The sequence below is a fragment of the Bubalus bubalis genome, chromosome 24 (assembly GCF_019923935.1).
Source record: "Bubalus bubalis isolate 160015118507 breed Murrah chromosome 24, NDDB_SH_1, whole genome shotgun sequence".
NCBI lineage: Eukaryota > Metazoa > Chordata > Mammalia > Artiodactyla > Bovidae > Bubalus > Bubalus bubalis.
The window spans coordinates 40,966,421-40,981,050 of NC_059180.1; the positions used below are offsets into that span (position 1 = coordinate 40,966,421).

The following is a 14,630-nucleotide window of genomic DNA, read 5'->3' on the forward strand; positions in this document are numbered from 1 at the left end:
CTCTTCCCACCTCGGTGGTGTCTCTCCTTGTGGAAACCAAGTGGGGCTCCAGGAAGAGCCTCCTGGCCGTGAACAGCATCAGCTCCGTGCTTATCCTCCACGAGCAGGCCATGTCATCCCACTTCCACCAGCAGGTGGCCGCCGTGCAGGTCTCCCCGAGCCTCCTCAGCGTGTCCTTCCTGTCCACGGGGGTGACCCACAGCCTGCGCACAGACATGCACGTCAGCGGAGTGTTTGCCACCAAGGTCACTGCCAGGGTGATCTGTGGGCGGGGAGCAGGGTCACTGATGTAGACAGAAGCCCTGGCCAGTTGTTAGGGTCACTGGGGACAGTGAGGCCTGGATGACTGGTTGCTTTTTCCCTTTTGTGGCTCTTCATAGGATGCTGTTGCCGTCTGGAATGGAAAACAGGTGGTAATCTTTGAGCCATCTGGAGCCACGTTACGCAGTGCAGGTGGGAGTCTTTTCAGCCCCCGGAGGGTCTTGCGTCTGATGCAGGTGGGGGTGCTAGTTTCTGAGGGGCCACCAGGAGACCCCACACCTGTTCTCGTGCCGGGGCTAGAGCTTGTGGCCTCCAGAGTCCCATGTATGATGAGCTGCAGCTTGGACAGTGGTGCTGCCACAGAGGCTGTGCTGTGGGAAGCACCAGCTGCTCGCCGGAGGGAGGAGGCGAGGCCGTCAGTGAGTGGTGAGGGTGGGTGCCTGGCACTGGGTGCCCCATCAGGCCGTCACTGGCAGCCGTGGCCCTGGGCAATCCCTGTATCTTGGAGCCTCACTTACCAAGACGAAGAAAACACACCTTTCAAAAGGCTGTTGTGGGGCCAAGGAACAGTAGGGAACACACGTGAGAACATTCTTGATGATGTTCTCACAGCTCTGCCCTTTCTCCCCATCTTTATAGCCTGAGGCTCTTCTTTATCACCTTAGTTGTAGAAGATGTTTTCTGCTAGATTCCAGTCTTTCTTATCAATCACTCTATAAAGAATGTTAGTTTTAGTGTGAGAATGCTTCCGAAACTCTAAGGAGCTCTGACAAGACTAGCTGCTGGTGTCATGACCTCTGTCTGTCATTTTAGGGTCCTTCCTGTGTGAGTCTCCAGTGTTAGCCATGCATGAAGAAAACGTTTATACGGTGGAGCCAAACAGAGTCCAAGTTCGAACCTGGCAGGTAAATGGCTGCTCTACGGTGAGTGGCCTGTGACGTTAAAGACGACCAGAGCAGAGTTTAAAACGCCACCTCTAAATCAAGCCAGAGCCTGCTTATTGACTTCACCCAGCCTTATCAGATCCCCTCACTGGGTGTCTGGTTGTAAAAATGGATTCTCACATAGCTGTTCCATCGACAGCTCTTGTGACTTCAGAAATCAGGAGGTAAGGCAGTGGCCCTTTGCAGTGAAAAGGACTACCTGGCTGGTTCTAGAGTGCATGGGATTATGAAATGGGAGGAAGGTGTGCTGTTTAATGTGCACCTAGAGGACTGAGGGGCCGTCAGATTTGGCCACAGCTTTGGACCTTTTCCTGCATGTGTCTGAGGGTGGGAGCCACGCGTACCTCCAGGACCACAGCCTCTAGCACGCCATTTTGTCCTCTGCAGGGGGTGCAGTAGGGGAGCCCCTGCCTGCCCGCATCCTGTGCACGCTTGCTTTATCCCTGGGGCTGACACGGAGTATTAGTTTCCTGACTGGCCATAACCAATGACCACAAACTGAATGGCTTAAAACAATAGATATTTATTTTCCTCAGCACCATTCAGGAGGCTAGAAGTTCAAAATCTAGGTGTGGGCAAGGCTGCTCCTTCTGAGGCTCTGGGGGAGAGTTTGTCCCATGCCTCCTCCAGCTGCTGGCATTGCCAGCATTCCTTGCGCTCCGTAGCCTGTAGCCAGGTTTCTGCCTCCATCTTTACATGGCCTTCTCCCTGTGTCTGAGAAGGACCCTTGTCCCTGGATTTAGGGCCCACCCTAATCTAGAGTTGTCTCTATTTGAGGGCCTTAGTTGTATCTTCAAAGACCCTTCTTCCAAATAAGGTCATGTTTACATCCAAGTGGGTGTATCTTTCAGGGGAGACCATCCACCCCGCACGTTCAGCAGTGTTCTGCATCACAGTTGAGGACACTTGCTGTGCTGCTGGTTTAGCTCTCGGTGTGTGACCACTGTGTCCAGCTCTGAGTTCTTTCCTAAGGTCTGTCCTGTGCTTATACCTCACAGGCTTATACCTCCCCTACTCCATTCAGTAACTCCTGAAGGAGCTTCCCTGCAGTTCTAGTCTCTAGCAGGAGGGTCAGACAGTAAGGAGCACAGTCAAGTATGGAGGGGGTTGGAGAGTATTGCAGGGGGAGACGTTGGAATAGAGGCCTGACAGGTGGGGAAGGTGGCCGCAGTCCCATGAGCCTCCTGGGGGAACTGCAGGAAGGGATCTGGGCCTCGAGAGATGCCTGGCCAGGTTCAGGTCAGAGGGGAGGTGGGGAGGCTGGAGGGATGGGGCTTGCAGACCGCTGATAGTGGTGAAGGGGCATCAGGTGTGGACATAAAGCTGAGGTAGGGAGGAGCCCTGCCAACAACAGATGAGGGAGCAGCTGGGTTATTAGAGGGATGAACTCCAGAGCCGGAAGGTGGAGGCATGCAGGAGAGAAGGAAAGGCCTGCTGAGAAGGGGTGAAAGGCATGCTGGCAGAAAACGAAAGGCACACTGGGAAAAGGGCGAAATGTTGCTGGTAGGGGCGAAAGGCATGCTAGGAAGGTGAGTGAGAGGCATACTGGGAGAGAACAAAAGGCATATTGGGAAAGGAGTGAAAGACATACAGGAAGAGAATGAGAAGTCCACTGGGAAGGCAACAAAAGGCATACTGGAAAAGGAGTGAAAAGCATGCTGGGAAAGGGGCGTAAGGCATACTGGGAGAGAATGAAAGGCATGCCAGGAGAGAACCAAAGGCATATTATGAAAGGCCTATGAGGAAAGAATAAAAGGCCTGCTGGGAAAGCAGCAAAAGTCATACTGGGAGAAAACAGGAAGGCCTTCAGGGAAGGGGTGAAAAGCTTACTGGGAAAAGGGCGAAAGGTTGCCGGTAGGGGTGAAATGCATGCTGGGAAAGTGGTGAAAGGCATGCTGGGAAGGGACAAAAGGCATGCTGGGAAAAGAGAACAGCATGCTGGGAAGGGGTGAAAGTCAATCTGGAAATCATGGTGGTAACTTAGGAGCATCCGACCATAGACAGAGTTTAACCTTTTAAAATTTTTATCAAAAGGAATATATGTCAGGGACTTCCCTGTTGGTCCAGTGGTTAAAACTTGGCCTTCCAATGCAGGGGGTATGTATTTGAACCCTGGTCAAGGAGCTAAGCTCCCACTTGCCTCATGGCCAAAAAAAAAAAAAAAAAAATGAAACAGAAGCAATATTGTAATAAATTCAATAAAGACTCTCTGAGTCTCTGTTCGTGGTATGCGGAGCCCACTAAGTTCTGTGGGAAACCCCACCCCTGGCCACTATGCTCCCAGCCCAGTGCCAAGCCAAGCAGACACTCATTGGGCATTGGTTGAATGTGAAACCATTTACCTCAGACTAGGACTTGAACCCACGTGCTGGGACTCAAACTGGCCAAAATCCACAGTCTTCCCACTGAGGTCACAGACCTAGTTTCAGGATCTGATAAAGCTCAGGTTCATGATATCTCATTGCAGAAAGAATTCAGTGAGAGACAAAGTAATAGGTAAGAAGTGGGTTTATTCAGAGAGAAACACATTCCACAAGCAGTATGGGCCATCATGGAGGGCAAGTGCAGAGGCCTTGAAATATGGTGTGGTTAGCTTTTATGGGCTGGGTAATTCATAAGCTGTACAATGTCATGAACCTAATTCCATAGTTCATCAGGCACTCTATCTATCAGATCTAGGCCCTTAAATCTATTTCTCACTTCCACTATATAATCATAAGGGATTTGATTTAGGTCATACCTGAATGGTCTAGTGGTTTTCCCTACTTTTTTCAATTTAAGTCTGAATTTGGTAATAAGGAGTTCATGATCCGAGCCACAGTCAGCTCCTGGTCTTGTTTTTGTTGACTGTATAGAGCTTCTCCATCTTTGGCTGCAAAGAATATAATCAATCTAATTTCGGTGTTGACCATCTGGTGATGTCCATGTGTAGAGTCTTCTCTTGTGTTGTTGGAAGAGGGTGTTTGCTATGACCAGTGCATTTTCTTGGCAGAACTCTATTAGTCTTTGCCCTGCTTCATTCCAAGGCCTGTATTCCAAGGCCAAATTTGCCTCTTACTCCAGGTGTTTCTTGACTTCCTACTTTTGCATTCCAGTCCCCTATAATGTAAAGGACATCTTTTTGGGGGTGCTACTTCTAAAAGTTCTTGTAGGTCTTCATAGAACCATTCAACTTCAGCTTCTTCAGCGTTACTGGTTGGGACATAGACTTGGATTACTGTGATATTGAATGGTTTGCCTTGGAAACGAACAAGATCATACCATACCCATGGAAAAGAAATGCAAAAAAGCAAAATGGCTGTCTGGGGAGGCCTTACAAATAGCTGTGAAATTTCAGAAGAGAAGCCAAAAGCAAAGGAGAAAAGGAAAGATATAAGCATGTGAATACAGAGTTCCAAAGAATAGCAAGATGAGATAAGAAAGCCTTCCTCAGCGATCAATGCAAAGAAATAGAGGAAAACAACAGAATGGGAAAGACTAGAGATCTTTTCAAGAAAATTAGAGATACCAAGGGAACATTTCATGCAAAGATGGGCTCGATAAAGGACAGAAATGGTATGGACCTAACAGAAGCAGAAGCTGTTAAGAAGAGGTGGCAAGAATACACAGAAGAACTGTACAAAAAAGAGCTTCATGACCCAGATAATCACGATGGTGTGATCACTCATCTAGAGCCAAACATCCTGGAATGTGAAGTCAAGTGGGCCTTAGAAAGCATCACGAGGAACAAAGCTAGTGGAGGGGATGGCATTCCAGTTGAGCTATTTCAAATCCTGAAAGATGATGCTGTGAAAGTGCTGCACTCAATATGCCAGCAAATTTGGAAAACTCAGCAGTGGCCATAGGACTGGAAAAGATCCGTTTTCATTCCAATCCCAAAGAAAGGCAATGCCAAAGAATGCTCAAACTACCGCACAATTGCACTCATCTCACATGCTAGTAGAATAACGCTCAAAATTCTCCAAGCCAGGCTTCAGCAATACGTGAACCGTGAACTTCCTGATGTTCAAGATGGTTTTAGAAAAGGCAGAGGAACCAGAGATCAAATTGCCAACATCCGCTGGATCATGGAAAAAGCAAGAGAGTTCCAGAAAAACATCTATTTCTGCTTTATTGACTATGCCAAAGCCTTTGACTGTGTGGATCACAATAAACTGTGGAAAATTCTGAAAGAGATGGGAATACTAGACCACCTGACCTGCCTCTTGAGAAATCTGTATGCAGGTCAGGAAGCAACAGTTAGAACTGGACATGGAACAACAGACTTGTTCCAAATAGGAAAAGGAGTACATCAAGGCTGTATATTGTCACCCTGCTTATTTAATTTCTATGCAGAGTACATCATGAGAAACGCTGGACTGGAAGAAACACAAGCTGGAATCAAGATTGCTGGGAGAAATATCAATAACCTCAGATATGCAGATGACACCACCCTTATGGCAGAAAGTGAAGAGGAACTCAAAAGCCTCTTGATGAAAGTGAAAGTGGAGAGTGAAAAAGTTGGCTTAAAGCTCAACATTCAGAAAACGAAGATCATGGCGTCCTGTCCCATCAATTCATGGGAAATAGTTGGAGAAACAGTAGAAACAGTGTCAGACTTTATTTTTTGGGGCTCCAAAATCACTGCAGATGTTGATTGCAGGCATGAAATTAAAAGATGCCTACTCCTTGGAAGGAAAGTTATGACCAACCTAGATAGCGTATTAAAAAGCAGAGACATTACTTTGCCAGCAAATGTTCGTCTAGTCAAGGCTGTGGTTTTTCCAGTGGTCATGTATGGATGTGAGAGTTGGACTGTGAAGAAAGCTGAGCTCCAAAGAATTGATGCTTTTGAACTGTGATGTTGGAGAAGACTCTTGAGAGTCCCTTGGACTGCAAGGAGATCCAACCAGTCCATTCTGAAGGAGATCAGCCCTGGGATTTCTTTGGAAGGAATGATGCTAAAGCTGAAACTCCAATATTTTGGCCACCTCATGCGAAGAGTTGACTCATTGGAAAAGACTCTGATGCTGGGAGGGATTGGGGGCAAGAGGAGAAGGGGATGACAGAGGATGAGATGGCTGGATGGCATCACCAACTTAATGGATGTGAGTCTGAGTGAACTCCGGGAGCTGGTGATTGACGGGGAGGCCTGGAGTGCTGTGATTCATGGGGTCACAAAGAGTCGGACACAACTGAGTGACTGAACTGAATTCATAAGCTAATGAGTGGGAGGATTATTCCAGCTATTTGGGGGAAGGGGTGGAGATTTCCAGGAATTGGGCCACCACCCAGTTTTTGGTCTTTTGACTTTTGGTGTCTTGGAATTGTCATAGTGCCTTTAGGTGATCATTTAGCTTGCTGACTAAGGATCAAAGTCTAGGGGAAGCTCACTTTCTGCCACTTTGAAAGTGAAAGTGAAAGTGTTAATCGCTCAGTCATGTCTGACTCTTTGCAACATTATGGACTGTAGGCTGCAGGCTCCTCTGTCCATGGAGTTCTCCAGGCAAGAATACTGGAGTGGGTTGCCATTCCCTTCTCCAGGGGATCTTCCTGACCCATGGATCAAACCCAGGTCTCCCGAATTGGAGGCAGATTCTTTAGCGTCTGAGCCACAGGGAAGTGGAGTCTGCCACCCTGGACCCATTTGATTCTAATTGGTTTATGTTGTGTCCTTGGGTTATGTCATTCTTTCACAAGTTGTGCCCTGCCCCCTTCCCTCCTGTTTCAAATTGAGCCAGGGACCCATCTCAGCTCCAAGGAGAGGGGTCAATCCATGCATGAGACACCCAAAAGCGTAAGCTCTGCCCAGGCCTGACTCTGGTCACTCTTTCCAAAATAACAATAGCGGGATGTGTTGTAAGAACAACATTCTAAAACATAAATGATTTTAAGTCACGTGTGGCTCAGAACCCTCCAGAGTCTTCCAACTTCATGTGGAACAAAATCTGACTCTTCCCTTGGCCTGCACTGATGCCCAATGTGCTGTCTGCTCATGGCCCGCCTCAGGGCTCGCCTTCCTTCCTGCCGGCCGGCTCCTCCTCCTTCTGGAAGGCCAGTGCAGCTCTCCAATGGCTGGCCCCTTCCCCCCCAGGCTCACTTCAACTTGCCCCCCAGACAAGACCTGTTCTCAGGCATTTACCAGCATATGATGGACACACGGGAAAGTAGGCATGTGGTGCGTGCGGCTCATGAGATTTCGCAGATGGACATACCTGGGATGTGATCACCACCCCCTCCACTCACGGCCTCCCCAGAGGTGACCACTAGCCACACAGTCAGCTTCACTGGGGCATTAACGTAAGACCTCGTGGGCAGCATCTCCGGCGTCTACCCGAACGGGTGGAATTCCACCTGCTGCCGCTTAGCTAGTTTTCTTTTAGCATCCCTCCCGTCACCTGCCTGCGCGTGCTCAGGCTGAGTCACGTGCGTACCTGCTTGTTGACCTGGCTGCTCTGTACCTCCCCCCGACCGGAAGCGCCAGGGATTCCCCTATGACAGGGCCTGTCCTCCCATGTGGGGTGAGACTCCAGCAAGGGGTGGGGCCTGTGACTGAAGCCCCCCTGAGGTCCCTGTCCCCTCCTTTTTCCTTAGGGGACCGTGAAGCAGCTCTTGCCGTTCTCCGAGTCAGAGGGGAACCCGTGCTTCTTGGACATCTGTGGAACTTTCCTGGTTGTAGGGACGGACTTGGCTCACTTTAAAAGCTTTGATCTTTCCCGAAGGTACAGTTTTTGTCCAAATAAAAGTATTTTAAATGCACTGGGAGACGATGCGATGGGTAGAAGACAGACGGGGGCAGCAGACTGTTTATGTTCTTGTTTCAACATTAATGTACACTTTCCTGTTGGAAATGCCTGATGCCTTGGTTTAAAGTCTTAATCTCTGCATGAAGTGGGGAGCAGCGTCACTGTGTGGTAGACACGTGACACAGCACGCTTGCCGAAATCCACAGACCTTTACAGCTCACAGTGAGCCTTGGTATCTGCAAATTAAAACAACCTTTCAGTTCAGGGGGGCCCAGGATGGAAGGCAGACAAGGCAGGACAACCCCCATTCATGAGCGTGTGGAACTGCCTCCCTCTGCGCCAGGAGCTGCCCGGGTTACCCTGGGCCTGAGCAGGGCCCTGAGGGCCCGCACGCAGCATGCACTCTGCTGATAAAGTCAGTCCACGGGCGCGGGGAGGCGTCCAGGCTGGTCGTGAGCAGCTGAGTGTCAGGATGAGGGCTGGCAGGGAGCCAGCTTCTCACCTGAGGGTTGGTTTCCAAGTCATCGGGAAGGAGGCTGAGTGACCCCTGAGCGAATGCATCCAGTGTGGAGACCTGAGTGTGGAGCCAGGTGTGGCTTCGTGTCGATGCAGGTGGAGGCAGGTACGTGTGCAGGTACCGGGCAGTGCACACAGCCTGGTCTGTCCACCGCCGAGGTCTGGGAGCAGCGACACCCCAGGAACCATAAGCACACCCCATGCCCAGATCTGGGTCCATGTCCTCCTGCAGGAAAGGGAGTAGGCTCCTCGGAGATTGATGCTGGAATGGATTCTGGGCCTAGGCAGGAAATACACGAGATGAGCCTGGAGCCCGAGGCTCTGTCCCAGCCCAGGGGGACCCAGGGAGACGAGATGATTAGATGTCACATGACGCCTGGATGGGGGTCCCGGGCAGAAAGACAACACTAGGGGGAAAGTAAGGAAATGTGAATAAAGTAAAGAAAGTCATGGTGAGCTACCTCTACAAGCCAGTTTTGTTTCTGGAGGCATCAAACTCGACACAGCTAAACAAGACTAGTGTAATAAATTTGAGTTTGTTCACACAGTGGAAAAGCATGTGGCTATAATGAAGTGTGGGCAGCAGAGCCCATGGCCGTGCTGTGGGGACAGCGTGGCATCTGTAATCAGCTGCTCTTGTCTGTGATGGGAACGAGATAGTGCTCCTGCCTGTTAACAAAAACAGAACTTTAAAGCCTCAACCACACAAATAGCAGACTGTTACACTGTGCTTCTGAAACTCAGATAATGTGTGTGTCGATTATATCTCCACCAAAAAATGTGGAAAACTCGCCCTTTCTCCTGAGCTCAGCCCATTTCCTGAGTCTCCCGTTCCTGAAGTGAGAGCCGCTGGGCCCAGGTTCCAGGCCCAAGGGGAAGGGCTCGCCTGCCGTCCCAGCGGGGCCACTGAGACCGCCTCCCTCCCTGCAGAGAGGCCAAGGTGCACTGCGGCTGCAGGAGCCTGGCCGAGCTGGTCCCGGGCGTGGGGGGCCTGACCTCACTCAGATGCAATGCCAGCGGCAGCAAGATCAGTCTCCTGCTCAGCAAGGTGGGTCCCTACGTGCGCTGCCCCGCCTGCCCGCCCCCCTGCAGCCCTGGCGCCCCCTCCACCTCCCTACCTTCCTTCACTTCACTCCCTGTGTCATCAGAAGCAGTGGTTCTTGCAGAGACCCTCACCTCTTCCCTTCTTCCTCTTTGCATCATCAGACTAAGGTCTCTGGGCAGCAGGGGTGACCGGTGTGGGAGGACCTGGCACCTCTTGGTTTGAGAGTGGGTGTGAAGGAGCCAGGTGGCAGGGGCGTTGGTTCTAAAGCCGGTGCCTTCCCGCCATCAGTGTCTGTTCATGTGCTCCTCTGTCATTCACTCATTCACACACTCATTCCTTCACTCACTAACTCATTCACTGATTCACTGATTCATTCACTCTCTCATTCACTCATTCATTCACTCATTCATTCAAGAGTGGGTTGTTCGCTGCCGTGTGTGTACCACGCACTTTGCTGGGTACCGTAAACACAAACTGATGTGTTAAATGGGGGACTCGACGCCACCCCTGTGGATGAGCAGGCTCAAGTAAATTTTTACAACCCTGGTGAGAGCTGGGAGGAGAGAAGCAGGGCTGGAGGGCAGTGGTGGGCCCAGCCACTACGGGGGATCGGCTGAAACTAGAAAAGAGTAAACCCACAGCCATTTCAGTGGGATGAACATAGGCTGACGTTGGAATTACACGGTCTGGACCTTGGCGCCTCTCCCAAACGTGTGGAACATCAGTGGGCAGGCGCACTGAGCTCCGGCTCTCTCTCCCTAGGCTGACAATAGCCCCGATTCAAAAATCTGCTTCTACGACGTGGATATGGACACAGTGACCATCCTCGACCTCAAGACAGGACAGATAGATCAGAGAGAGACATTGTCCATTAATGGGCAGGAGACAAAGAAGTAAGACTGTGGTTTGGGAGGACTTTGTTGAAAAAAGATGTTGAAAATGATGCTCAGTTACTTGTTGGCTTCGAGGCAGTTTGTTGCTAAGCTTTCTTCATACTTGGAAGAGCTCAGTGATCATGAGCAGTGGGGACCAGCGGTGAAACAGAAGCCCGCTCCCCTGGGCCGTCGCAGGGATTTGAGTCTAATCTGACTCCTCGGTTCTGAGGTTCTGGAGTCATGGGCCAGGAACTTCAGCTTCTGAAAGGGCTGCAATGCGAGTGCCCATGGGCAGCCCCAGGTCTCAGGGTGCAGAGGGCCGTCAGCATCCCTGCCGGTCTTTCTTCAGGGCCTTGGTGTACCGCGCATGCAGTTCTCTTTCTTTTTCAGGAGCCAGGCCCTGGAGGATGAGAGGCTGACAGACCTCGTGCCCGTGAGCCACTTCTGGGATCAGAGCGAGCCCCGGCTGTTCGTGTGCGAAGCCGTGCGCGAGGTGCCCGGTGCCCCGCCGCAGCCCACAGACAGGAGCACGCTGGCCGAGGCCAGTGCGGGCCCCTCGCCCCTCGCCCCTCGTGTGGTCACCTGTGTGTTTGGACAGCAGGCAGGGCGGGCTCTGTCTTCCCAATGTGGTCCCTGGGGAAGTCGTAGGGAACAGGTTCCAGGGAGCCAGTCTCCACCCCCAGGACGTAGGGGGACACCTCTCCCCTCTGGGTCGCCATCGAGAGCTGGCCCCAACCTCTGTCACATGCCATTTTCTCTCGGGGATCAGAGTTTCCCTTGATCTGGGCGCGTCCTGTGGGTCCAGTTACGAAGGTCCCCTCAGTCGTTCCCCAATCAATGGGCCCCCAGCCTCGGTCACTGCCCTCCCCTCTCACCACCCTGCTCCCCTCTCTGCAGGGCCTTCCTCCCCAACACTCCAACACCAGTGACTCTGAGCCCCATGCCCTCATTGGGCCCAGACTCCACCGCTTTCCAGTGTCCTGTTTTATAGGACACCCAATGATCCTAGACAAAGCCCTCTTGACCCTCTTGCAAGCACCTCTCTTGACCTGCCTTGTTTCACAGGGGTCATGCGTAGGGTCCTCGGCAGGGAGAGTGAGGTTATATGAGAGCCAGCCTGTCGGCCACTCTACATTCTCTGTGTTTTATGTAAACTTCCTGGCAATGTCGGACAAGTGGGGTCGGACAAGAACCAGGAAAGTTGCTATCGAACTGAGACAGGACATGTCCCTCTGCAGGCAGACGTGCTGGTCCTGTCCTTCTTCGTCTCAGAAGAGCATGGCTTCCTGTTGCAGGACAGCTTCCCCCGTCCCCCCGCCTTCCAGACGCTCCTGGGGATCCAGGTGCCCCACTACTACTTCATGAGAAAGGTGGGCCCTGCGGGCGCGGCTGTATCCTCGGGCCCTCCTCCTCCCCAGGGGCTCTCATTACACAAGCAAAGCGTATGCCCTGAGCTGTGCCCTGAGATCCCAGCAGATTCAAGGTTGCCGTCCGTGTGGGGAGGTCGAGGGCGGGCAGGTGGGCAGCAGCTCCACTGAAGGGCATCCCTCTGGCTCCCCCAAAAGCACTGGGCCCTTCTGCCTTTCTGTCTTTTTTTAAAAAAGTCTAGCTGCTTTTTTAGAAGTTCCTATTCCTATATTTGCTCAGTTGTGTCTGACTTTTCTCTAGGCCAGAATACTAGGTAGCTATTCCCTTCTCTAGGAGATCTTCCCCACCCAGGATTGAACCCAGGTCTCCTGCATTGCAGGTGGATTGTTTACCAGCTGAGCCACCAGGGAAGCTTAGTCAGTAAACAATCTGCCTGCTATGCAGGAGACCAGGGTTCAATCCTGGGTGGGGAAGATCCCCTACAGAAGGAAATGGCAACCCACTCCAGTATTCTGGCCTGGAGAATTCCATGCACAGAGGAGCCTCACAGGCTGCAGTTCACGGGGTCGCAAGAGTTGGACATGGCTTATCGACTGACCATTCCCGTATTCACTGTAGGAAATTCAGGAACAGCAAATGAGGAAATAAAGACCAGAGGTGATGCAAATCTCCATGGTTGCAGCCCCCAGAGGTGCCTCTGGGGCCAGCTAGGGAGAGGTTCCGTCTGTAGCCTGCATGTGTGCGTCACATACACCGTCCCTTCCTCCAGGGGATCGACCCAGGCATCAAACCTGGGTCTCCTGCATTGCAGTCAGACTCTTTACCAGTTGAGCCAACAGGGATGCCCCGTTAGGTACTCAAGTGTGTTTAAATTTCTGATCAAATGGGGTCATTGTCAGCACTCGCCCCAACCATTTCAGATGAGTTATTTGCCATCCCTGGGACATGGTCTCTGCATCCCCATGGTCCCGCCCAGGCCTGAAATTGGCATCCTTGGCCCTGAGGTCAGTGCTGATCGGGGTGGGCACATCTGTGATGGACAGCAGAGCTTCCAGCCCAGCTGAAATGCCAGCTGAGCCACTTGTTCTCAGCCGGGCACCCACAGCCCCCTGCACCGAGGGGCCTGTGCAGGCTGCAGCCCGTTACTCTGCCTTGGTCCTGTGGACCTGGGGTGCCACCTGAGTGGCTCCCCTGAGTTCTGCCGCTTCCCCCGCCCCAGCTCTGTGCTTCCTGCTGCTTCACTTCTTCACTTGTTTCTTCACTGTCCTGTCGGAAGAACTGAAGTGTGCAGGCTTTTTCTTGGATTTTGTCTCTTTTCTTTTTGGCTTTTAGTTTAAGGTGACTTAAAATCAGGCCTCAACAGAGCTCTGTGTTTTCTGTGTCATGAGCTCTGTGTTTTCTGTGTTAGCAAGTATCCCTCTTGTAGCCAGACGTGGGAATGGACCAGGAGGCAGTGGTGCTGGCGTGGTTATAGCGCCTCGTGCACGGGCACACGGTCAGACGTGACAGGAAGAGCTCTTTCTAGGAAGCTTACAGACAGCTGATGGGTGGGGTTTTCACATGTTCATGGCTGTAGACCCGCTGATGTCACTGCCTCAGCCGCAGGTCCTTGCATGCCGACGCCTGCATCACCCACACTCTGAAGCTGGAGCCCTGTGCTCTGGTCCCTTCGAGGGCTTGCAGCTGTGTGATGCTTTTGCCAAGAGCATTGCTAAATGTGGGGTCTGTGCAGAGGGTCCCCTGGGGAGAGGCCTGGGGCACGCACTGGCTTCACGGGGACCCACAGATAGACTGCGCCCTTTGTCATCCAGCCAGGAGAAGCTAATCTGGAGGACCAGCTGGACTCCGGGTCCCAGTGCATCCCCCAGGCAGTGGGCAGGAGGCCCCTGCGGGACTTCGTGGGGCTGGAGGACTGCGACAAGCCCACGCGGGACGCCATGCTCAACTTCAGCTTTTTCCTGGCCATCGGGGACATGGATGAGGCCTTCAGGTCCATCAAGCTCATCAAGAGGTGAGGGGCCGCTCGCGGGGGGCGGAGGGGGGGGCGGTCACCGTCGCTGAGTCTGCTTGGTGTGTGTGGTGTCTCACGGGTTCAAGGAGATGCTGGTGGAAACCGGGATGCGAATGGCATCTGGCTGGACTCATGGTGCTCAGAGCCTCGGGGGCTGCGATTCAGTTGTTTGGATTTATTTTAGAGTCTGGACACTTCCTAGTCGAAAATTCTGCAGTCACTAAATATTTATAGTACCTGTCTCTCTGGGAATAATTGCACCACCCAGAAAAGGTTTCGATAGTAAACCCTCAAAACGGCAGGCAAAATGCAATTAAAATCGCTCCAAGAGAAGTTGTCCGTCAAGGACTGTGTATAAGCGACTTTTTCTCTGTTCCTGGGGGAGCTTCTCAAGAGCATCTGACAGTTTAATCACAAAGGGTAGAAAAACTGTTGAAGGATGGAAGTCAGGTGGAGGGAGAGGACAGGAGTTAAGCGGCCCCCCATCCTGTCTGCAGAGACGGGTCTGTAACCGGGTCAGACCCTGGTCATCGTGGTCTAGAGCAGAGAGTCTTTTCCCCACGTGCCCTGGGTGGGCGAGAGGCCCTTGGTCGGGGAGTGCAGAGTGGCTGGCGGCGCTTGCTGTTTGGTAGACACTCCACCACAGACCACACGTGGCCACTGGGCCGCTGCAGCGTGTGTCGTGTGCGGAACGCTGCCAAGGCTGGACCCTGAGCTGCTGGAGAGGAGGGGCGGCCCCACGCGGCCCCCGAGTGTGCCCCGCCCCGCGCTGCGCTCACACTCTGTCAGGCTAGGCATGCTTTGAAGCTGTCCTCCCCTGCTTTATATTTACCTAAAGCAACAGAGTGACCCATCCCTCCCTCTGACTAAAGAAATTCCAGGGGC

General features: G+C 52.2%; 1 protein-coding gene across 7 annotated transcripts in view; it reads left to right on the top strand.

Moving 5' to 3' along the window:
* IFT140 (intraflagellar transport 140) overlaps positions 1 to 14,630 on the top strand; it is a 58,179-nt gene that overhangs the window by 17,330 nt on the left and 26,219 nt on the right. For 6 of the 7 annotated variants that reach the window (XM_044935928.1, XM_044935927.1, XM_044935929.1 and 3 more), the window contains exons 11-19: positions 42 to 245; positions 381 to 453; positions 1,075 to 1,166; positions 7,779 to 7,906; positions 9,377 to 9,494; positions 10,254 to 10,384; positions 10,757 to 10,907; positions 11,605 to 11,736; positions 13,546 to 13,745. In XM_044935928.1, the coding sequence (XP_044791863.1) occupies positions 42 to 245; positions 381 to 453; positions 1,075 to 1,166; positions 7,779 to 7,906; positions 9,377 to 9,494; positions 10,254 to 10,384; positions 10,757 to 10,907; positions 11,605 to 11,736; positions 13,546 to 13,745 (1,229 nt within the window). The remainder of the gene's footprint in view (positions 1 to 41; positions 246 to 380; positions 454 to 1,074; positions 1,167 to 7,778; positions 7,907 to 9,376; positions 9,495 to 10,253; positions 10,385 to 10,756; positions 10,908 to 11,604; positions 11,737 to 13,545; positions 13,746 to 14,630) is intronic. The other variant, XM_044935931.1, reaches the window with a different exon arrangement.